This window comes from Stigmatopora argus, chromosome 11 (assembly GCF_051989625.1).
Source record: "Stigmatopora argus isolate UIUO_Sarg chromosome 11, RoL_Sarg_1.0, whole genome shotgun sequence".
In the NCBI taxonomy this organism is placed as follows: domain Eukaryota; kingdom Metazoa; phylum Chordata; class Actinopteri; order Syngnathiformes; family Syngnathidae; genus Stigmatopora; species Stigmatopora argus.
In genome coordinates, this window is record NC_135397.1 from 14,473,403 (window position 1) to 14,497,716 (window position 24,314).

At 40.8% G+C, this 24,314-nt stretch overlaps 1 protein-coding gene across 6 annotated transcripts in view; it reads right to left on the bottom strand.

The window, feature by feature from the left end:
• ehbp1 (EH domain binding protein 1) overlaps positions 1-24,314 on the bottom strand; it is a 161,797-nt gene that overhangs the window by 35,281 nt on the left and 102,202 nt on the right. For 4 of the 6 annotated variants that reach the window (XM_077612511.1, XM_077612509.1, XM_077612508.1 and 1 more), the window contains 6 exons: positions 17,063-17,213; positions 13,707-13,922; positions 11,287-11,453; positions 5,903-6,041; positions 5,738-5,838; positions 1,349-1,472 (listed from right to left, as the gene is read on the bottom strand). In XM_077612511.1, the coding sequence (XP_077468637.1) occupies positions 1,349-1,472; positions 5,738-5,838; positions 5,903-6,041; positions 11,287-11,453; positions 13,707-13,922; positions 17,063-17,213 (898 nt within the window). The remainder of the gene's footprint in view (positions 1-1,348; positions 1,473-5,737; positions 5,839-5,902; positions 6,042-11,286; positions 11,454-13,706; positions 13,923-17,062; positions 17,214-24,314) is intronic. The other 2 variants (XM_077612510.1, XM_077612513.1) reach the window with 2 other exon arrangements.

Sequence of the window (24,314 nt, forward strand, 5' to 3'; positions counted from 1 at the left end):
ACAGATGTAGTCAGATTTAGTATGGTGCACATGTGAATGAGGTTCCCACAAGGAACAGTCAGAGAGGCGTAATTTGCTACATGCTGGTATGTAAGTTCATTACTTTCCATGGGCTTTATGTATGACATGGAACTCGATGCCACACGTGTTTGACAGTTCTAGAAGTAAATACTTCCATCAGATTCCAGTCTGTTGAGCATCGATATATTGAAAAAATATATACACAGTCAAAATATAACATTGCATCACTAATAAACCAAGTGCTGCTTGATCTAAAAATGCTGCATTGGATGTGTGGCATGAACCAAACATGGCCAGCTATATTGTTATTGTATTTAAAATTTGTATTCATGATGTTTTTTTTTGTTATTGACGTGTGGTTTTAGGAATCAGCATTTCGTTGTTGTCAGACAAAATCATCTATTCTCCCAAACCAAGATAAAACTGACAGGTGACAACCAAAACAACACCAATGTTTAAAATATCTTAAAAAGAAGTTATCACCTATTTTGGGGAACCTAAGCTGTATCATTCCCTACAAAGTAACATTTTCACTGTATTGTGCTGAGGATTTAGGGACTCATTGTAGATTACTCATGAGTTTTCCCTATCATGCTTCTTCCCATTCAAAATAGTCCCTCCAAAATCGAAGGCCTTCGCAGCACATTTGCAAAGATCAACATTTTACACTATATTGCAAGCCGGTTTAGCGCCACAAACGGGCGTCGCGTTTCTTCAATTTCACAAGCAAGCAAGCAAGCCGCTGTCTCTTTTCTTTCCCTTTTTTGGCCAGAGTCCTAACAAGGCTTTACCCCATGGACAAATCTTTCAAACTCCCGTCTGCCAAAAAAAGAAAGGAAAAAGCGCGGCCTGTATTTTGTGTACGCGTGGATTTGTGAAGTGTGTCGATGCTTGTGTTGTGTTGACCCTCCCTCCACCCGCATTTCCTCCTCCCTCATCCCCTTTTGCTTCCCTTTAACTCACCCCCGTCTTCCCTTACACAGCATATCAAGCGAGGCCAGATATGTACTAGGGCGAGGAGGGTGTGTGCGTGCACGGTTGAGCGCACCGTTCAATAGTGAGCGAGTGCGGGGCCGGCTGGCTGGCAAACCCGACCAAACGGCGGCGGCGCAGACTTGGGGCCGCTATCGCGCCCAGTTATCGTTTCCCCCATGAAGGGCTCCCTTATCACCCTGGCCCAGAGAGGTCTCCCCCGCAATCCCTGTGAGAGAGGGGGGCTTCAAAGATTCCCTCTCGCACAAACTCCCCTTCTCTCTCGCTATATGTGTGTGTGTGTGTTCAATTTGACAAAACACTTTTTTTCCCAGCGTAATTGGGCTCGGGGTACCTGTGTCCATGAGATAGCGCAGCCTCTTCTCCACGCGAGCTGCCCGGGCGTCTATGTGCCGCTGCTCGCTCTCCAGCGCCGAAAGCTCGCCCACCACATACTGACTGGTGTCTTTGAATGCCTTCTGAGACAGAGAGTGAGCGAAAAAAAAAGAGAGAGAGAGAGCGGTGAAAATGAGTGACAGAGGGTGTCACTCATCATAGAGACATCTTCGTGAAACAACAACACAAAAGGAGTTCACTCCCCCCAAAAAAGCTTTTAGCACGAGGATAGCTGCTTTCCCTCTGATAGATTACAGTTGTTGTCTTACAGACCTGTTCTCAAACTGGGGGGAAAAGATCATTAAGATGTACGAGTGACCCAAACCTTCTGAGAAAGTCACTCGGTTGATATTTTTTTGCCTTGCATTAAATTTAAAAAAAATGGAGCTGTGAGCAATATAATGCTTGGAACAAAAAATTATGGAGGTATGGTGTAAGAAATGCTAATTTTATAAGTAGGAAAATATGTTCTTATATATGTAAAGAAATCTTTTGCCTACTTTTGCTAGTAGAGGCAAATTGGCTTGTTGCAGAACCCGAGTTCCACTGAATCTGAAATTATATCTTTAATTGATTGTACTGTGATCCTTCACCACTTCACGGCTTCAACATTCGTGGCTTCAGTAGATCGTTTTTTTTTTTTTAATTTATATGAAGTATAAAAAAAAGTTCAGAAAAATGTCAAAATTCACGCTGAAACTTGCAAGCGGAAGAATAAAAACATGGCGAAAGTCAGGGGTCCGCTTCTTCTTTGGTGCTGAATTGGGTGGCACTCAGCGTTAAAGAAGCCACATTTCGCCGTGGAAGATGAATGATATAAAAAAAAGCCGAGAGGGATGACATCTTGACTTCTCCTGTTTTGTTGCAAGTGAAAGACTAAGCTGAGCCTATTCTAGCTTTGTTTAGATTTTGAGTCGCCATTGAAAATGCCTCCTAAATGTCCTTGTATCCAATTAGCCCATGAAAAAACAAGACATGATGACAGTGACCGAAAAAGTGATGTTGCTACATACGCTAATGGCGTAGCAAGCCGTTGCGGCATGAATGAATCAGTTGCGCATTTTACGAAGAAAGAAGAAGCGAACATTCAGAAGACGGCCACAATATAATTTTCCAAGGACACTAAGAAAGTAGTAAACAACTATAAATAAAAAAATCGATTAGTATTATGAGAGATTTACGACGTTGACGAGAGGACGTCAAAACACAGGATTGCGGAAGAAGAGGCAATGGACAACAACGAAGATGAGGATGAAGAATGTGGTCTTCCTTCTTCAATATGGCACGCAGTTTGCAACAAGAGTTCCAGGAGATTGATGACAACATGGTCGGAACCATTGAATTTGGGAATCGTCTTGACAGTGTCATGTGCCTGTACAAAAGCATATTTGCACAAGAAAAGGAATGGCGGTCGCCATGTTCCTTGTTCGCCGAAAACCTCTCACAGAAAGAAGCTCCTCCTGCTGCTCCTATGGCGCTCCCTGAATATTCCATCGATGATCCAATGCCCCTCGAATCTGACGATGAGGACTTGGACTAAAGCTCACAATAACATGTTTTTAAAAATGTTTTTATTATTATTTAAATCAAGCGGAGAGGAACTGTGAGTACAGTACTTAAAGTATTTACATTTATAGATTATATTTAGATATGAATACATTACAGTTTTTTCATGTGGTTAGAACTGTAATATTTAATAAAATGTTTTTCCATAAAAATAGTAAAATTAAAGATTGTTGTCAATTTTAAAAAATATTGAGAAATTATTATTTTTGTTCAGTCTTCTTTTTTTAACAGAAATTGAATAATTAAACTTTTTTTTTTAAATTCATGATTGCAATTCCTCTTATTAAGTGATCATAAACTGTACAAATTCAACACGGCACACATTTACTCACGTAGGGCGTACTTAAAAGCTTAACATTTTCCCCAAAATAGACGTTGTGCCTAATCAGTCGGTGCGCCTTTTGTATGCACTAAATTCAAGATTCGGTAGGTGTCGCCGTATGACGCTGACAGCTTGACTGTCTGGGTACATTGCTTGCTGACATGCTATATTCATATAGTGAAAGGCAGATGGATGAAAGGGGAATGCACATGCACATATCATGCTTAAAGCATGACAATATTAGCAGTTGACGATGACATTTTCGTCTGCTGCCAGTGCCCGAGGCGATCCGGATTAGAGCCGAAAATCGGAAGATCGGTTTTACAATAAACAAAAAATTCCCGTACAAAAGTTGTTATACGCCGTATATTGAAATTATCAAAAAACGTATAAAATACGGGAAAAGCGTATAAGTTGACAGGTATGCATTCCGAACGAACACAGCTGAGAAAGGATGATTAATTAGGATTGATATTCATTTCTGTCAACTTTTGGGATGGAGTTGTGTCCAAACTATGGTAGATTCCCACTTTAAAGTCACATGAAATGTTTCCATATTATCAAAACATTATCATTCTTGCATGATGCTATTTTACCATTACTGTCCCGCAAAAGCTTGCAAAATGTTCTCTTTGTAAGATTTATTTTGACAATATGATGGTAGATGTAAGTTACATCTTGAATTATGTTATTTTTCAATATTTATCTATCTTCAACACCTGATCTTTTCACTGAGCCAATTTGAAACAAAATTCCCTGAGCTTTACATTCATATTTAACACTGTTTTCCTTTTCGTCCAGGTTCCATTCCAGATGTGCTTGGTTTTTGTCAGAGAATAATAAAAATAATCATTCATTTTAACTCATTGGCTGTCACTGACGGTGATAAACGTGCAAACCATTTGAACTGCACAAAGGGATTGGGTGTATTGGCATGAATAGCAGAGAAAAAACCCACTCCATTTTACTGCTGATGCGCTCCATTCTGCATAACCAGAAGAACTTGAGTGAAAGTTTGTTTTTTCCCCACTCTTGTTCCACCCAAGCAGCACTTTTCTGTGTGGCAATTCCCAGTAGCTCTCCTCCACCTCTCCCTTTGCTCTCGCTCTATCGCTATATTTTTCTCCTTGGCAAATCAATTTTACACATGATCAGCCCACTCCCCTTGCCGCGCTCGGCCCGGCCGTAATTAAGAGCAGGGAAATTACCATATATATTATATTAATGCAAACATCATTCAGCAGGTAATTCTTGGCTGATCGGGATAATGGAAAGGTTCAACACCCATTAACCCTGGAGCTCGGGTGCTGGCGTGTGTGTGTGAGGAGAGTGTGGGGTCGCCGATAGAGCAGAGAGGCCTGCTCGGCAAGAAACACACATTGAAATTATAGCATTCTGATGGAGACACACTCAAGTTTAAACACAAGCTGAGAGAAGAAGGAGTGTATAATGTTTAGATACTCAAAGCCAACTCAGAGGAGTGTGTGTGGGGGGGAAAGATAAGCTTGAGTTAACATTGTTACATTTCTGAAAAAGACACATTTAAAAATTGATAGATATCCATGTAAGCCTTATTTTTTAAGACCACAGCCATGTTTATATACACCCAATATTCAGGTTAACCCTTTGCAAGGCACACATTTAACTCATTGGCTGCCAATGAGACTGAAACTAAAAACAAATAATCACTGCAAGACCTCTTCATCAAAATGGATTGGTTGTCTAGTAGTGTGAATTACACTGAAATATGAGCATTAGCCAGTCTTCCTAGATCAAATGTATTCGTCTATCATTGATAATAACTTGTAATTAGGTAAATATTATCAAATTTAAAACAAAAACAAAAAGAGTGTGGTTGAGTGAATTTCTGTTTCAGTTCATTTTAATTTTACTTAGTTTTAATAACACTTCTTAAATGTCTTTATTTATGAAAACAAATACAAATGATATAAAACAGAATATTGATTAATTAAAAATATATAGATATACACCATGTCTTACTGAGGTTAAGTCAAAGGTTAAAGATTTTTTATTATTAAAAATAGTTAATTGCTCTACTGTTTTCAGCTCAGATTTTTGTGTTTATTTAGACATTTGCAATTATTTGTTAAAACACAAGTATAAAGGGGATGTAAATAAATCAACCCTTTTGCATAGGAACATCATCACTAATAATGACGCAAATAGCACTATTCGCGCAACATTACTAAAATGAGAAAGTCATGCAGTTTTATATCCAAAAGTGACATTAAAACCAGGATATCTACCGAAATGAGATTTTCAGTACTACCCCAATAAAAGCAGGGAAAAACAATCTACATCAGCAGAGATCAAAAGTGAAACAGGAAACTTTTTGAAAGAGAAATTACTTCATGACACAGATGTCACTCCATCTATCACCGCCCATGGCAGCAAATAAACTATTAGTTTAAAACAAAGATAGCACAAAAAGAGACAAACCTCTTCCTCAAATGGTCTCAAGATGTCGATGTCTGTCTGAAACCAGTCATCCTCCTCGACCTTTTTCAATTCGTCAGGAGCAGATTTCTGTCTTTTCACCTCTAAAGGAAAGAGACAACGTCATGAAAATATTGACTTTACTGTTAATGAAAAGGATTGACGTACCTGGTCTGCTGTCCACATATTGACTGAAGGACTTGAGCTGTGTCTTTCTGACCGCCGAGTCCTTGTTGAAGACCACAGGGCTGCGCAGTCTCTCGGTGGCACGGCGCAGACGCTCTGCTCGCAGCTGTTCCACGTTGTTCTGTCAAGTTAAAATATTGTGAAAATATAGCCTGCATGAACAAGAACTCGCCTGTCACTGAAGGTCAAAAACATCTAAATTGGTATTTTGTTGGTGGAATAACTAATAAACAGATTAATTCCTCAACTTTACTTTATTTCTGACTGGGCCTCCTTTTTGTCCAACACATGGGTTTTTTGTCAGTGCATCAATCTCAACTATGATAATGACTATGATATATATAGGTCAGGGACTTATCGTGACCGGACGTTTGGTCCCTGGACGTTTGGTCGACCGGACGTTTGGTAGAACGGACGTTTGGTAGAACGGACGTTTGGTAGAACGGACGTTTGGTCGCCGGGTTCACACGCTGTCAAATTATGACAGAGTTTACTGTTGATATTTTGATATTAGATATTTAGATATTAAACTCACTCTCTCTCTCATGATTATAATTTTGAGAGCTGCTTTCAACAGTAACAACCCGGCGACCAAACGTCCGGTCGACCAAACGTCCGGTCGACCAAACGTCCGGTCGACCAAACGTCCGGTCGACCAAACGGCCGGTCGACCAAACGTCCGGTCGACCAAACGTCCGGTCGACCAAACATCCGGTCGACCAAACGCCCGGTCGACCAAACGTCTTTCGATGAAACGTTCGAGTACCAGGACTTATGGCCCAAAAAGAAATTAAAAACAAAGATGAGGATAAGATAAAAATGTTCTCCTTTGAAGAATTTGCTTTTTTTTTTCTTCTCCTAATTGACTTTTTTGGGTAAATGCTGAAACCACTACTTTCAACCTGGAATTGGAATTCAAGCGAATGCTTCTCGTTTCTCACTACCACCCATTTGCGCTTTTGATTTTTTTTTGTTTAGACCACGTGTCAAAGTGGCGGCCCAGGGGCCAAATCTGGCCCGCCGCATCATTTTGTGTGGCCCGGGAAAGTAAATCATGAGTGCCGAGTTTCTGTTTTAGGATCAAATTAAAATGAAGAGTATAGATGTATATTACATTTCCTGATTTCCCCCCTTTTAAATCAATAATTGTAATTTTTTAATCCATTTTTTCTGTGTTTTTTGTTCAAAAATCATTTTGTAAAATCTAAAAATATATAAAAAAAGCAAAAATAAACATTGTTTTAGCTCTATAAAAAAACTGAATATTCAGGGCTTTTAATCCATTTATATAAAAAAATCTAAATGTTATATCTAAAATGGTCCGGCCCACGTGAAATCAAGTTGACGTTAAAGCGGCCCACGAACCAACCCGAGTCTGAAACCCCTGGTTTAGAACGTCTAATTTTAAGATTCATTTCAAGATAAGCCTGTTGCGCCTGTTCAGAGCCTATATCAGCAATGTTGATTTTACAGTTTAATTAATTGCATTCATCATTATTACAATATTAAAGACACTATGCCAGACACAAGTTGTAAAATTTGCTGGACTTAAGAGAAACGGCCCATTTGCTGTGATTGGCAGACTTTGCTTGGATGTGAGCTGTGTGATTTAACTGTGAATGTGTTTTTTTGTTTGTTTGCTTTAGATTCAATTAAGAGGCAGATTGGGAGAGATGAAGCGTATGTGGATGCTGCTGTGGTGCAGAAGTGGCTCCAGTATGCCCCAGACTGCGTTAGTGGCAAGGGTTGCACAGAAGCTTGTCAGACCGAGGAGGAGGCTTAACATAAGTTTTAAGTAAATTGAGTGAACTATAATTAAGTTTACTTTTGTCCCTATTCATTTATATAGTGAAATCTAGCCCAGTTTTATTAGTCAGCCTTGTAAATAAAGCAGGACCTTGAACTATAGTTTTATATATTTGAAAGCATTAATAGCATCATGGTTAAAAATGAAGTTATAAACAGTAGTAACATTGAGTCAACGTTGTTTCAATATTAATAATGATGTAAAAGAAATGTACGTTTTGTAATGATTTCAACGTTGGAACAATATTAATCTCAGGTGTAAGTGATGACAAATCAACGTTGAGTCAACATTGCTTCAATGATATAAGATTGACAGTAGAATCTTCATTCAGCAACTTTTCAACATCAATCTGCTATCTGCATAATTGATTGGTACACGGTCGATTGGTCGCCGGTCTTTTGGTCGCCGATCTTTTGGTCGCCGGTCTTTTGGTCGCCCGGAAGGTTATTGATAATTACCATTTTAATCGTTGCTCAAATTCCCTAAATACAAACTGTGCATTACTATTTAGTCATACTTAATGCCCTATTAATTATTAGGCTAAAGAAAAGCTCCAAATTTCCCGGACTTTTATTGTTTTTTGTTGGAGAACTTGTTAAGACCCTGACTGACGTAGCTTCTTAAAGGGACAATGCATGTACATACAAACTCTTATACACTCACACGTCGGCTCAGTGAAACTGCTCATGGCCACTGTTGGCTTTTATTGATGCGTAGACCGTGTTGTTTTACCTTGTTTTGTCGCCGGTCTTTTGGTCGTCGGTCTTTTGGTCGCCCGTTGTCGCGGTCCGGGCGACCAAAAGACCGGAGACCAAAAGACCGGCGACCAAAAGACCGGCGACCGACAGTCCGGCGAAAAATCGACCGACCACAAATTTATTAGCCAATAGACCCAAAACCCTTTTTGCTTGGGAGTGGGCAGAAGCAAATGATTATGGCCACCCCTCCCACTTGAGTTAATTCTGGGGGACAACAGATACAACATCGAACCAACCAAAACCAAAAGATATCAAAAATAGCAAACCCGTATACAAAATCACCAACAAAGCAAGCAACCAGAGTGATTCAATCAAAGAAAGAATCAATCACTCAACGAACAAACAACAATAATTGATGTAACCCCAATTGAGCGAGTGTTCACACTCAAAAGGTACCCAACATTCATGCGCAAACACACCTGCTGCCAGAGCTCCGTGCGATGTCTGCTCGAACGTGATACCTTAGCAACATGGCTGCTTTATTTATTTGCATCTGCTTCCACAAACACACATTCAAACACGCAAACACACACTCGCCACACACTCTGGGGAGACGTAAAAAGTAGGCAATTAACTTGACTTTCAACAAAACCCTGAGCCAGAAAATATATTCAAATTATGCAAAAAGGGTAGAACGGCTATTGTTTTCAAAGTGAACACGTTAAAAAGCTGCACGCTCGCTTCTCCCACTATCAGGCAAAATGGAAAAAGACACGAAGTAAAAATGCTTTATTAGCGCGTCTCCAAATGAGCCAACCCAAGTGGAAAAAGAAAGCGACGGAGACGACCGCTAACACTAATAGGACGACCAAAAGTGTAATAAAGTCGACAATTAGGGGCAAACATGTTCCGCCGCTTGAGACGGCGGCAGATAGTCAAACGCCTCGCGCGCTCGTTAACTTTGCTTTCGATTTTTGGCTCACAAAACCTGCAATTAAGGCTGCTCTTCTGCTGTTTGCTTGGAGAAGTGACTCAAAAAGCTCACGTCCAGTCACGCCCAAGCAAACTCTGTGATGAAATACTATGCTAGAATGGCCAATTTAATATTTAGAACAAAGTAACAAAGATTTACTATGCGCTGCAAAAAAACGCCTGGTATTACGGCATCTTAGTGGCAATTGTCTGTTTCATTATCAAAAATATACACAGTATCAGGATGTATTCTTTGATTGCCACTGAAAGCTACAGACTTTCAATTCACATTGATGGAGGAGTGGATGTGAATGATAGCTGCCAGTAGGGCAATACATTGTATTTGAATTAGAAATGAATGAGAATTAAAGACTTGGGAATCTTGAAATGACGGAGTTTAAGTTTTAAGTACAATATTTCAGATGCGCTCGACAGACCCAGAATGTCTAGAGCTAAATAATGAACCTAATAATAATTTTTATTTGCGTTTCACATTTTAAAAACTAATTCCAAAAAATACTTAATACTTAATAATAAATTATTACGATATACCGTTATTTTGGGAGGATTCAAGTTATCCCATTGTTTTTTTTTTGCCTGTTTGTTATCAGAAGAGGTGATGCTCCATACCTGTCATCCCCGACCAATTGCTCGCCTTATTAATGATTGCAATTCTCCTTATTAAGTACTAATAAACCATATAAATGCACCGCGGCACATATTTACTCACATAGGGCAAACTTAAAAGTCTAAAAAATTTCCCCAAAATGGACGTAGTGCCCAATCAGTCGGTGCCTTTTGTACGCACACAATTCAAGATTCTGAAGATGTCGCTGTATGGCGGTGACAGCTTGACTGTCTGTGTACATTGCTTGCTGACACGCTATATCTATATAGTGAAAAGGCAGACGGGTGAAAGCCGAATGCGCGTGCGCATATCATGCTTAAAGCATGAAAATATTAGCAGTTGATGATGGCGTTTTTGTCCGATACCAGTGACCGAGATGAACCGGATGAGGCGAAACGGGTAAAACGAGATCGGTTATACAAAAAACGTACTTAAAAAATTCCTGTACAAACGTTGTTATGCGGCATACAGAATTTGAAATGATCAAAACACGTATAAAATACGGCAAAATAGTAGAAATGGACAGGTATGTAACTCACAGTTGTGAAAATGGCCCTGCCCCAACTTTTAAGGGATTTGTTGACAAAAGGTATTTGAAATCAACATATCTTTCCTTAAATGATGGATTAATTCACTTTAAACATTTGAGCTGTCATACATGTTCAATTCTGAATGAGCTAATGATATTTGCCACTTCCACCTAATTCCATCATCATTGTTTTTTAGTGCAGTGGTTTGTAAAAACAATATATTGTGAAAAAAATTCAGATTTGAAAAAAAAAATCATATTTTTAAATTAGATTATCAAAACTATCCAAAAGTAAGTGGCAATTTAGTGAAATGATGACACCGATACTGAGTGGTTTGACTGGGGACACGATGACCCCCCCCTCAAAACACCCACACACACACGCTGTTTGACTACAGTGGCCGTAAAGGACTAAGCTCTATTTTGGCTTTGAACCCAAGAGGGTGTTTTTGTGAATCGATGATCAAAGTGTCATCATAAGCACAAGCTGGCCAACGTGCCCACGCGTACACAGTCACCTTATTCCACTTGACATTCCCATCAATCAATTAAAGTGCTGTTAAGACTGCGCGCAACTCAATATCCACATCAGAAGATACACACGCTTACACTGGAGAAGGTCACAGTCAATAGCGACGACTGCTACTAACATCAACGTGCAGGTTAGTGTCCACACGCTTGGTTCAATGCATGATTGATGGCACAGTTTTTTTTTTTTTGAGTTATATGTACCTCCACTCCATCTGTAGGGCTGAGCGGGGAGGAAGATGAGGTGGCGGTAGGCGTAGTAGAGGAAGATGATGAAGACGGGGAAGTAGGACCAGCAGTTGCAGTGAGGCTGCTCGGTTTGACCTCGCTCAGCTTCTTTAGCTTTAGGTCAACGTACTTGCTGTTTGCTCCTGAAATAAATAAGAAAAAAGATTCATCAAAACATGGAGGGAGGTTGGGACGCAAAAGCAATAAATATGAAGACATCTACTGCATTTGAATTGGACATCTATAGTTGTCGGTGGCACCGAAGCATAATCTTTGAACGCCAGGCTGCTGTGCTACACGGTATTGACTTTCTAAGATGCTTGTTTCAGATTGGAGGTATAGTCATCACAGTGTAAATGGAACATGACTGCAATTAAAATGAAGCATTTGGAAGAAATCTTTTTCAGACTTGATAGATCCAACTGAGTAGCATACATTGTTGCTGAACATTCAATCATGAAATATGAAATATCAGGACAAGATATTTAAAGGATGTAATTTGAGAATTCATTCATGTGGAATGCCGCTTATCCTCACAACGGCAGGTTGCTGGAGCCTATAACAGCCAAAGTTTGTAGTATTTGAGAATTTAGGTGAAAATAAAGGGAATTATACTATGAAACCAAAAATATTATTGTAAAATAATAAAAATGACGGCGGCCCGGTGGAGCGAGTGGTTAGGGCGTCGGCCTCACAGTGGGGGTCCTGGGTTCAAATCCAGGTCAGTCCACCTGTGGGGAGTTTGCATGTTCTCTCCTAGGCCTGCGCGGGTTTTCTACGGGTACTCCGAGTTCCTCCAACTTTCCAAAGACATGCATGGTAGGCTGATTGGAGATTCTAAATCGGCCCGAGGTTTGAGTGTGAGCGTGAATGGTTGTTTGTCTCGCTGTGCCCTGCAATTGGCTGGCCACCAATTCAGGGCGTCCCCCGCCTCTGGCCCGAAGTCAGCTGGGATAGGCTCCAGCAACCCCCACGACCCTGGTGAGGATAAAGCGTTTCATAAAATGATATGAGATGAGAATAATAAAAATGATGTAATATATGAGCGGAACAGTTAAGAGTGGGTGGCACATCCGCCTCACAGTTCTGAGATCCATGGTTTAGTGCCAGGCTCAGGCCTTCCTGTGTGACGTTTGCATGTTCTCCCCGTGACTTTGTGGGTTTTCTCCGGGTTTCCTTCCATATCTCAAAAACATTGTTGGCTGACTGAACACTCTAAACCTGGGATTGGGGAACCTATGGCTCACAAGCCTTAAATGACTCTTTTGATAGCTGCTTATGGCTCTCCGCTAACTGGTAAGCTAAAATGAGGAACCTGCATGTGAGAGCTGAGTCCCGAACGCACCTATAAGAACATCGTGTTGGCACATCACTGAGGTGCCAACACGACCAATAGCACCCCACCAATGGAAGCCTCGCGTTGGCACACCGCTTCGACCCTGACACAAACTCTAGTGCCGTTACATCTACCAATGGGAGCCTCGTTTTGGCTCACAGTGGTCGCGCCCCTCTCGCGCCCAAAAAGTCACAGAAAGTGTTAACATTTTCAAGTTTTTTTCAGTTTTTCAATTCTGAGCCTAAATGAAACGCAAAATGAAAGAGAAACTTTAAAAGCTGCAAGTGTGTGAGTAAAAAAAGTACAGCTTTTCAGCACATCTATGAGCTCTTTTGTTTCATCCCTCGGCATGATAATCAGTGTCTCGCTACTCTAAAAATTAAGCTCTTTCATGATGACGTTAACGACAGAGTCACCGACATGAATGAAGAAGCGGCTCAACACAAGAAAACACAACAACAAAGGTGTGGCGATAGAACACTTCAAAGACGGTATTCAAATTCCTCTTTTGGAGCCTCCGCCTACGTATCAAACATCGGCAGGAAAACACAAATATACTCACACAAAATAATATTAAGTCAGCAGATTTGGATAAATGTTTTCTTTTTCAGTCAAGGCAGCACTTCTCTTAAATGAAACAACGTATTTGAAAGAAAAGTTAATGGAAGTGCGGGCCGGTGGCGCGAGTTGTTACCGTGACAGCCTCACAGCTTTGGGGTCCTGGGTTCAAATCCAGGTCACGTCCACCTGTGTGGAGTTTGCATGTTTGCCTGCGTGGGTTTCCTCCGGGTACTCCGGTTTCCTCCCACATTCCAAAAACATGCATGGTAGGCTGATTGGACACTCAAAATTGCCCCTAGGTATGGGTGTGAGTGTGTATGGTTGTCCGTCTCCTTGTGCCCTGCGATTGGCCCGGAGTCAGCTGGGATAGGCTCCAGCACCCCCCGTGACCCTAATGAGGATAAAGCGGTTCAGAAAATGAAATGAGATGAGTTAATGGAAGTCACAGGAAGAGGAGCACTAAACAGCAAAGATGTAGCACCAGACTCAGCGACTTTACCCGAGTATGTTAGCTCAGAGAAGGGGTAAGTAAGCTCCGGGTCTCCCTGGATGCAGTGAGATGAAGCCGCGAGAGGGGCCTCCAACAAGTTAGTAGCAAGCGCGGATGTGGAGGGTCTGCCATCAACAGTGTCAGCCTCCTCACTCACGTCCTCATCCGTGTTACCAGCAAGGCCTTCAATGCCATCGCAACCCTCTTCGCCGTCGTCCAAAAAGCCTGTGAGTTATTAGGAAGACAAGCCATAGTTAGTAAGTAGAGAAAAATGGTTAAATAGCAAAGAAAGTTTGTTAGTTTTTCCGAAATTCAGCTTTTGCGACAAAGATGCCATGCTTGAAAAAAAAAAAGTCGGCCCACTTTGAATAAACTGCTTATTCAAGTTTATTTAGGCAAACTTTTCCTACTGGAATATAAAAAAAGGATTTTTAAAATTTGAATTGTACTTTTATAATTCAATCCACAAAATAAATCTCTACAAAACTTGATGAGACACGAAACCTTCAACGGGTGGTTAAACATTATTTTTGGGATAATTTAAATATAAACGTTCATACTATAGTCTTGGAAAAAAAAAATCACCCTACAAATGAGGGTCCGTGAGGAACAACCTAAAATTCTGAAATCATCTCTTATAATAATAATAATAATAATAATAATAATTATAATCGGACATAGGCTTTGTCATCATCTTTGACTCGACAAAAGCCTAATTGTCATCATACCCAGCTGCGTATGACGAAATTGGTAATAACGGACGACACCAAACTGGAGAGCATTTAGCCGCTGCACCCGTGCGCGCCGCCATCTTGGATCAATCTTTAATGAGTGGACGATCAAAAAAGGTCAAGAAGTCACGCTAGAAAAGAAACAAGGGGTCTACCAGTTGTGTTTATAGCACATGTGTCAAAGTGGCGGCCCTGGGGCCAAATCTGGTCCGCCGCATCATTTTGTGTGGCCCGGGAAAGTAAATCACGAGTGCCGACTTTCTGTTTTAGGATCAAATTAAAATGAAGAGTATAGAGGTATATTACATTTCCTGATTTCCCCCCCTTTAAATCAATAATTGTAATTTTTGAATCAATTTTTTTCAGTTTTTAGTTCAAAAATCATTTTGTAAAATATAAAAAAGCTAAAATAAACATTGTTTTAGAGCTATAAAAAATTGAATATTCAGGGCTTTTAATCCATTTATAAAAAAATCTAAATATTATATCTAAAATGGTCCGGCCCACGTGAAATCAAGTTACGTTAACGCGGCCCGCGAACCAACCCGTGTCTAACACCCCTGGTTTATAGCCATTTTGTCAGTCTACCTAAAACTTTTTTGTCTGATTGCTACTGAAAAAAATCAATGGTTACTACTGACTCCCAGTCAAAACAGTTTGGATGTCCATCATCGTCAATAGCTGCCAATGAGATACATTAAATATGCTAAATCGGTGATCTGCAACCTTGGATTCTAAAAGCCCTGTTTTGACCTTCTTCAACCAAAAACGATAATACCTGAAACCAGAAAAGTAATTTGACACCTAGCGTTTAATAAACTGCAACAGAGAACCCCATTTTTTATTTATTTAACTATACATTGCCAACGGGGGCAAAATAGTTTAGCTTTCGCTTATTTTGAGTGCTTTGTTAATTCATTAAAAAAATGTATTAAAAGAGGACCGTCATCTTTGAATTTATAAGTACACTTAGAAAAAATACAATTTAATTTAAATTATAAAACAGTGAAAAGACATATGTGAGTGTTGGCAGCGAATGAAGGAATGTTCAGCTGTTTGTCGAGCTGAGTGACGTCTTCTAGTGATAAACTCATTTAAATTCACAGAAGAACGATTGGACGTCTAGCATCGTCAATGGCGGGCTTATCTTCCAAAGTCACAAAGAGCCACAGCAGAAAGATAAAAGGGACACGTGGTTCTGGAGCCATAGGTTGCATACTGCTGTCATAAACGGCTTTACGATTGTCATCACAAAATTTAAAACAAAAATACAAATCACCAGTTTTAAATAAAATCCAACTCTTCCTTCAATGGAATGGGGACAAACACTAACTGTGTTTTCCTGTTGTTCTCTGCCCAGTCTATTAATTTACTAACTGCGATATGAAGCGTGCTAGCAAGTGGCCAGGGCTTAATTAAAGGCGCTGGAGTTGGAAAGTTTCTTTGCGGGCAGAAAGACGGAGGACGGGGAGGGTAGTTAGGTTGACTTGTATTGAAGGAGAGCAAGCAAGAGGAAGAGAGAGGCTAGGATTATCCGTTCTGCTCGGTAGGCCTTGTGTAACGCAGCCCCCAGCCCCGCTCTTCTTCCTCCATCGTCATTTGCTTCTTCCTCCTCGGCTCCATTTTTAATGAGATCAACAATTAGTGTGATTCAGAAAAGCTGAAGGAGGAAATGAATCAATCACAACCTTCATTTGCCTGGCATCACTCATTTTGTTTTTTCTTCCGAAGGAAAAGTGTTAGCAAACATTGAGCCGCAAGTAACAACAAAGTGACAAGAAGAATTCCTAAAATGACACTTCAAATACTATTAAACATTTATATTTAGAATAAGTTATTAAATGTTTACAATTGTAAAAAGATTTTTTTCTCTAGGTGTTTTTCTGTTTTTGTTTTTTCATTGCATTTCACAATGTAATTTTGCATTTTGTTTTCTTAAACACCATAATTAAAAGTACATTTGAGTTTTAAGAGAGGGAGTATTTAAATAAGATTATGACTTTGTCACCATGACTGATATACCAAGTGAAAATATTCTATTAATATTCAATTTTTACCTTTGAACAGGAACCTTTTTATTCATTTCTCTATTGCTGACAGCAACAACCACCTAACTCATTTTGACTGGGACACTAGGCGAATCATCACTGCCACCCCCGACCAACTAAATGGATTGAACGACCAATGCAGTCAATGGTAGTGAGTTAAACATGACATTTTCATTTCCAATTTTGTGAAACGACTAAATACGCCCTTGATCCTGATGTCACTAATGTTAGAACACCAACCTGTCAATCATGGGTTTATTGTTAACATGTCAGACACGAACAACGGTAGCAAAGGCTTTGATAATGCAAATGCTCATAATACCCCATCATTTGTCAGAAAATGGAAAGCAGCGGGGTCCCAACGGATCGGCTATTAAATGGCTTGGGTATTGGTAGGCTAAAATGGCGTCACTGTGTGCTGTGCTGATTAACAATTACTGGGTGATTCAGACCTGCGGTCAGTGAAAAATGACATTTTGTTTTTCACCGAGGATTAGCGGGACCCCTTAAGAGAGCATAACGGCAATGTGTGAGCACAGTTTTGGCATCGCAAGTAAGTAAGGTGCACGCCTGTGTGTGTCCCAACCTCCAGCCAGGCCCGGAACGATGACACTTTTTAAAGTGCTGCCAGTCGACACATCCAGGCTCATGTCGGTCATCTTGACTCCGGATCGAGCCTCTGCGATCAGCTGCCTGGCACGTTCGCGCAGCTGGCGCCGCCGCTCGGCATCCCTCTCCTGCACCCAAAATAAAAACAAAACTTCAACATTGGTTTGGAAAATTCTCTTTTTTGTGAAGTTGTGCTAGGGAATACATATTGCAAAAAAAATAGGCAAAGGTAAAGGCTGTATATGGTGAGCGGGTCCAGTTTTAGGCATGGGCAATGTGCATGAACACCCAAAGCGCAGTCTATTTGCCGGCGCACAAGAGCTCTCCCCCCAAAATTTGTTTTCAATGATTTTACCAGAAGTCTAGAACATAATATTCACATTTTTCACCTAACACCAAGTATGGAGATCATGAGCCAATGACACACTGCACTGCTTAGGGTTGCCAGATCAGAATGACAGTCTCCAACCCAGTCACTCCGTAAATAAAACCCACACAGCTCTGCAGGGAGCCACCTAATTTGTCATCACAGCTGCACCTTCGCACGCACACATCCCCTCATGCGTTCTCCATACAACAAACATGGTTGTCAGCCTACTGCGAGTTGGTCCATTGCCACCGGAGCTGCTCTTAGTCCTGTCCGAGTCTAAGGTTTTCTCGGCGGACGAGTTGGCTGAGTGGCTGAACTGCAGCGGCACTGATCTGCTCTGGAGGAAGCGGGCCTTGGCATCGCGATTGCTGTTGCTCGGGTAGCAACTCCAGAGCTCAGCTGAGGACGAGGCCAGGCGCCCGCTGAGTTGTAGTCGGCCTACAGCCATGTTCAAGGATCCGCAACATGTAGTAGAGAAAAACATTCAATGTGCATGACGGTCATTTTCTAGAGCTTTTCCCGAGCTTAGGGACATTGAAAACACGTTTTCACCAAAACTAGTACAGACGTTTCAATCTCACCCTCTTACTTGAAATGAGAAAAGTCATGTATTTATTGTGCAATAACGAAATCTTGTTTCTTTTGTGTTCTCTGCCTCCATCTTTAGCTGTCATTGTGAAATCCCCTTCTATCACTTTTGTCTTTAGTCGTCATGACACCACCGACCCACACGTACCCTCCCCATGACAGGAGGGTCTGTGGTAAGAGAAAAGCTTGGGGACCACTAGACCAGGGGTAGGCAAACTACTTCCACAAAGAGACGCAGTACGTGTGGGTTTTTGTTCGAACTCTTCAGAACGACGCCTGTTCAACAATCTAGTGACCTCCAAGTGCAATCAGTAGATTGAAGTCAGGTGCTCCTTGTTTCCCCAAAAACCATGAGGGTTAAACTGTCTGAGCTGGATCAATCGGAACAAAAACCTGCACTCACAGTGGTCCTTTACGATGGTTTTGCCCATAACTGGTCTAAACTATTATCCCCGAAGTTAGTGGCGTGGACGGGCTGCTCTGTGACGGAGTTTACAGAGAGCCCATGGTAAAAAAAATTCTTATTGTAACAAATTTCTTATAATGATGGAGTTCATTATTTCGCATCGCAGAAGCCTAGCAAAGTCAAGTTTTCAATTCAATTTATGTTCAATATGAAAAAGGGTGGGAGACATCTAGAACACCAAGTACAGTCTGGACATTGAATTCATTCATTCATTCACTTTCCGTACCGTTTCTCCTCACAAAGGTCGTGGGAAGTACTGGATCCTATCCCAACAAACTAAGGGCACCAGGCAGGGGACACACTCAATTGGTGGCCAGCCAGTTGCAGGGCACCAGGAGATAACCCTTCACACTCACACCCATACCTGGGGGCAATTTAGAGTGTTCAACAAGCCTTCATGATTTTGGGTGTGGGAGCAAGGGTAGAACATTCCTTTTTGGTGCCGAGTTGGGTGGCGGTGCCCTGACTTCCGCCATTTTTCATGTCCTGTGCTCCGGTTGTGAGTTTCACCATGAATTTTGACATTTTTAATGAACATTTTTGATTTGGATACTTAATATAAAATACCGAGCGCAATGTACTGAAGCTGCGAATGTGGAAACCGCGAATTGGTGAAGGATGACAGTAAATAACAACCATCCGACAGAGCACACAACAGCCTATGGTTTTAAATGACAGCTGTGTAGTGTCAAGATAAAAGCAACACATTTACCACAATGCTTCTTGCACACATTGTAAGTGCCGCAACCTCCAGAAGTTTCTCTCTTTCACCAACTTTGTCCTCCTCCCTGTGGTTTACTGTTAATCAGGCTTTTCCATATTGAAGCAGGGCTTTTTTTCCCTCTCTCATTTTTCTTAAGGTGCCGGCCCATTCAAGCGGGGCTCCCATTTATCCATTAACAAAACAAGCAATGCCCCGCTAATGAGCTACATCTCTCCATTTCCATGTCAATTGTTTGTTTGTAGCCATTGTCGGCACCGGGGACAATGGGACTGCATTGTCAAGGCAGGCAACTTTAATGCACTCAGTGCGTGTGCATGTGTGAGTGCCCAAGGGGATGCCTAAAGAGAGATGGGAACACACCTTTAAAGAGATAATTATACACATAGGCACACACACATTAGGGAAATTAGGGGAAAATAAACAAAGAATAAAAATGAGAAGAGATAATCACTAATATAAAAAAGTTCACTGTGTAAAGGAGGGTGGAAAACAAAATGTATTAAAAAAATTGCTAAGTTTATTGGATAACAGACTGAAGAAAATAAAAGTAATAATCTAATAATAATAAAGTGTTGAATATTAAATAAAAATATATTTAAATATAAGATAGAATAAGAAAACAATTATAAGTGTTATTCTTGATATAATTAAAATTAGAACCTTAAAAATAACCACAATTAAAAAAGAAGCATGTTGTTTCATTGAAGTGCCTCACAGGTGATGACATACACACCATAAAAATCTGTGCGTGGTTGTTCAATCTTCAGTTAGTTTGGTTTTCTGCCCATATTAAAATAAAATAACTCCTTAACTATTTTTGTAATTGGCTATTAAGTTATACATACATTCATCCATTCATTCATTTTCTGAACTTCTTTATCATTCCTAGGGTCGTGGGGGGTGCTGGAGCCCATCCCAGCTGACTTTGGGCCAGAGGTGGGGGAAACCCTCAATCGGTGGCCAGCCGATCGCAGGGAACGAGGAGACGGACAACCTTTTACACTCATACCTAGGGACAATTTAGAGTGTCCAATCAACCTACCATGCATGTTTTTTTGAATGTGGGTAGAAACCGGAGTACATGCAGAACATGCAAACTCCACAAAGGTGCCCTAACCTGGATTTGAACCCAGGACCCTAGAGCTGTGAAGCCGCAATGATTACCACTCAATCCGCCGGGCCGCCACCTATTAAATTATCTCCACTGTAAAAGAAAATTGTGAAGTAGAGTAACTGTAAGCGATACCAAAATATCATTTTTGCCAGCCTCAACATGTATTTAGTATTGCATTGAAGGCCATATGCAATTCTGACATTAGTGAATTGTGGCATTCCGCAAGGCTAAATATAAAGTCCTCTATTGTTCACATGCAAGTTTTTTTGCCAAGTAAAAAACATAGTTTTCCCCCACATTTTCACATCTTGTCCATTTCATTACTCCCAGTAAAGATGAAGTGTGAACTTTTTAGTTAGTATGCAAAATGCTTCCCTAAGCAGAGACAAAAGGCAAGCAAGAGTGGTACGACTACTTGATGAATAAACATGACACGTCTTTCTATTTCTCATTTTTGCATTCCCTTGCAAAAATGACTTTTTCCTGTTTCGCTTGATGTAATTATCTCAAATTTGACTATGTTTTTCCATGCAGCTTTTATGAGTATAATATGATAAACGGCAATGTCGCAGGCAGGGGGGCCTTCTGGCAATGGACTGATTGGAGATACGGACACAACCAGCAGTTTTAAGTGTAGCAATAAGCATAGGGCGTGTGTGCCCCAAACACAAGGGGAAATGCACTCTGTTCTATTTTTTGGCTTGCCATTCCGGGGGACATAAGATGGGGAAATTGACTGCGTCTGTCCAGGGGCTAGGATTAACGCTATAGGAAAATGCATGTGACCGGCGCCAGCCGAGCTCAGTCAGCTCTAAAGACACTGATTAGAAAATAGTAGAAACGTGTATCAGAATCCTATAATGTAAAGGACAACACGTTATCTCGGATAAAATGTCTCGGAAAAACACTGATTCAATGAAGACAATGTCGCCTTTAACACGTGTTTGTCATACAAACACAAATTTCAAGGTAGGAGGGCGCACAAGTGTCAGTCAGAACAATGGAGGAAGAAGTGGAGATCAACCAGCGTTATTGTGGCTTCAATTATCTGCACAATGAAATGGAAACTTTACCAAAGCTCCGTTTCATCAAATTTGATTTATCCCAGGGAAATTGTTGTATGGAAAATAATGATAAAAAAATAAGATAAAACATTTCTGTGCTGAGTACCTTTAAGACTTACTATGTATTCTCACCACTAAACTCCTGCATAATAATTGGCGAGTATTTGGGCATGTTGAGGCCACAAAAATGGAGATTAGGCTGTCATTTGCTGGCAGCTTCTCCCAGCTGGAAAGGATTGAATGTCTACTGCCGTCCATAGAGCTAAAACATGATAATTCACTGATTTCTCTACCATCTCAAATGGATAGCAAGAGTTTAGAAGTGCTCAAAGACAAAAAGCAAATATTGTACATTTGAACACAACTCGGATGGGAAAACCTACTAGACATCACCAAGGTCGATCCTATCCAGTATCAGTATGGGGTTGTAATACAATTTTAATTCACAAATTAGATCGAGTAAACTTGTGCCTTGATCATCAGGGCCTATGAATGTCCTTGCGTTCCCCAGTGCTGCTCAGTTTTATTTTATTTTATCAACAGTCATTCAATGAGTCCACATTCATGAGCGATGGCCATTTTCTTCAGGTTAAGGACGGAATTGGTGACGGTGTGTGCGTGGGCTGGAGCCTATCCCAGCTAACTACAGTCGTACCTCTACTTACGAAATTAATTGGTTCCAAGACTTTTTTCGTAACTTGGAAATTTTGTTAGTAGAGGTGTACTTTATATGTAAATTCTCTAATTTGTTCCACTGTCCTCTTACAACTACCAACGTAATCTTTTAAAATTGGTCAGTGTCACAATTTAGTATGAAAGATGTGAGGAAACACAAAAATGAGAGAAAATTATAAGGAAATTATTTATTATGTCATAAAATGAATAAAGCATATGAAAATGTGCCCTGCGCCGCTTAAATATCTCCCTCTGCGGTCATTATAGATGACCTGTTCTACCAGGGCCGAAAGTCGTCCACTTTGTAGTACATTTTAGACTTTTATGTGTGCCCTATGTGTGTGTGAAAATACGTGCCACATTGCATTTGTAGTTTTTAATCGCGTAATAAGGGGAATTCAAAATAAAATAACGGATAAGGGAATACATTTACATTTTGGGGGATTTTGTTTTCGTATCTTGAGTCACTCATTTGCATATAACAAAATTTGTAACCTGAAACTTTGGTACCTAGAAGCATTCGTAAGTATAGGTATGACTGCATAGGCAATAGGCAGTACATCCTGAATAGGTTGCAAGCCAATCGCAGGGCACTATGAGACAGACAACCCTTCATCCACACACTCATACCTAGGGACAATTCAGAGTGTTCATATATGTATATGTAGCATGCATGATTTTATGTTGTTGTGGATTTTGCACTTTTGTAAATAAAATTGTTTTTTTTTTGGTGGGGGGCGTTGAGAGTAAACTGCTCTCCTAATTTATATTGAGGAGAATTGTAGATGGTGTAACAGGACTTTTCAAACAGCAAGGGCTGAATATTAAGATCAGGTGTCAAAAAGCATTATCAGTAGCAACAGATTTCCTGATCAGTATTGTGATTGGAATTGAAAAAAATGTGAATTGATGCATGACAACCTATGATTTATGCATTCGAGAGGAAGACAAAAGAATGAGAAACCGCAGAGGTTGGCAGGAAGCAGGCGCCACAAGAACATGGTAACAGTGAGAACATGTCTGCCATTGACTGCTGGGCACCTTTAGGAACAGAGGGGCTAAACGCTTGATTGCGAGACTGAGACAGAGGCCTCCTTGGTGGGCTACGCATCTCTGCAAGCGCCCTCTCGGCTCTGGAGGTTCTTTTTCTTTCTTTTTCATTTTTTTTCCCGGAGCAGTTTTGTCGCCTTGTTGTCTCTTTTTCTGTGCGAGTACGCACGGCTGGCGCCGTACAGAGGGCTGGCGTGGGCATGCGGCGATGCCACACATACACAATCACTATCTGAAGAAGGGGGTTGCCAACCTCCCAGATAGCCAGCCAGTCTGGCAGCCAGTCATGCAGGTCCAGACATTTGTCATGACAGGCTAATTCACGGTCGAGAGGTGCTTTAGGTCTCTATCTCGCCTGCCCAAACGCACTAAAATGGCCCACACACACACAAGCTAATGTTACACACCGTTCACCACAACATAGCGTCGAACAAATCACGAGACGCACGCTCCTCTTAATTTATCGCTTGGATCCATTTTTGCATTGAAAGCCAACAATTTATTTCCCAACTTTACTTTGATACTTTGAGCCAAAACCATAATACAGTGCTAACTTCTTCACTGCCATTGCCAGTGATAGACGTCCAATACATTTGAAGTGGGAAGGGCTGACAACATATGATCGACGAAGGGATGGTACGGAAACATTGTCGTTCACTACGAGACCCCAAAGTACAAATGTGTTCGGACTATTTTTAATTTACGAGCCCCCTATAACCCCAATGAAGGCATGTATTGTCTCTTTTGATAGGTGTGCAGTACAGTGGCTCTTCTTTAAAAAAATTTTTTTATCAAATGCATTGATCGCTGTGGGCTCCGCCTCACGCGCCCATTGATCCGCGCATTCCGTCTGGAGGCGAACGATAAGCTCCCCCTTTCTGCCCCCAACCCTTCTCTCCTCCCACTTTTCTTTTCACCACCATTGGTGAGAAAAGGAGTCAGGAAATTTCTGTTCATATATGCCATTTTCATGTGCTGTTAAATATTATTTTTCTTTAGCATGGGTGCAATGCTGACCATATGCAAATGAGACCTTGTTGCTGTATCAATAGCATGATTAGACTGTTCAAAGTGAGGAACTTTCATTCTCGAAAAAAATGTAGATGTATATTCATTCATTTTCCATACTGCTTATCCAGACAAAGCTCACTGGGGGTGATGGAACCTTTCCCAGCCAA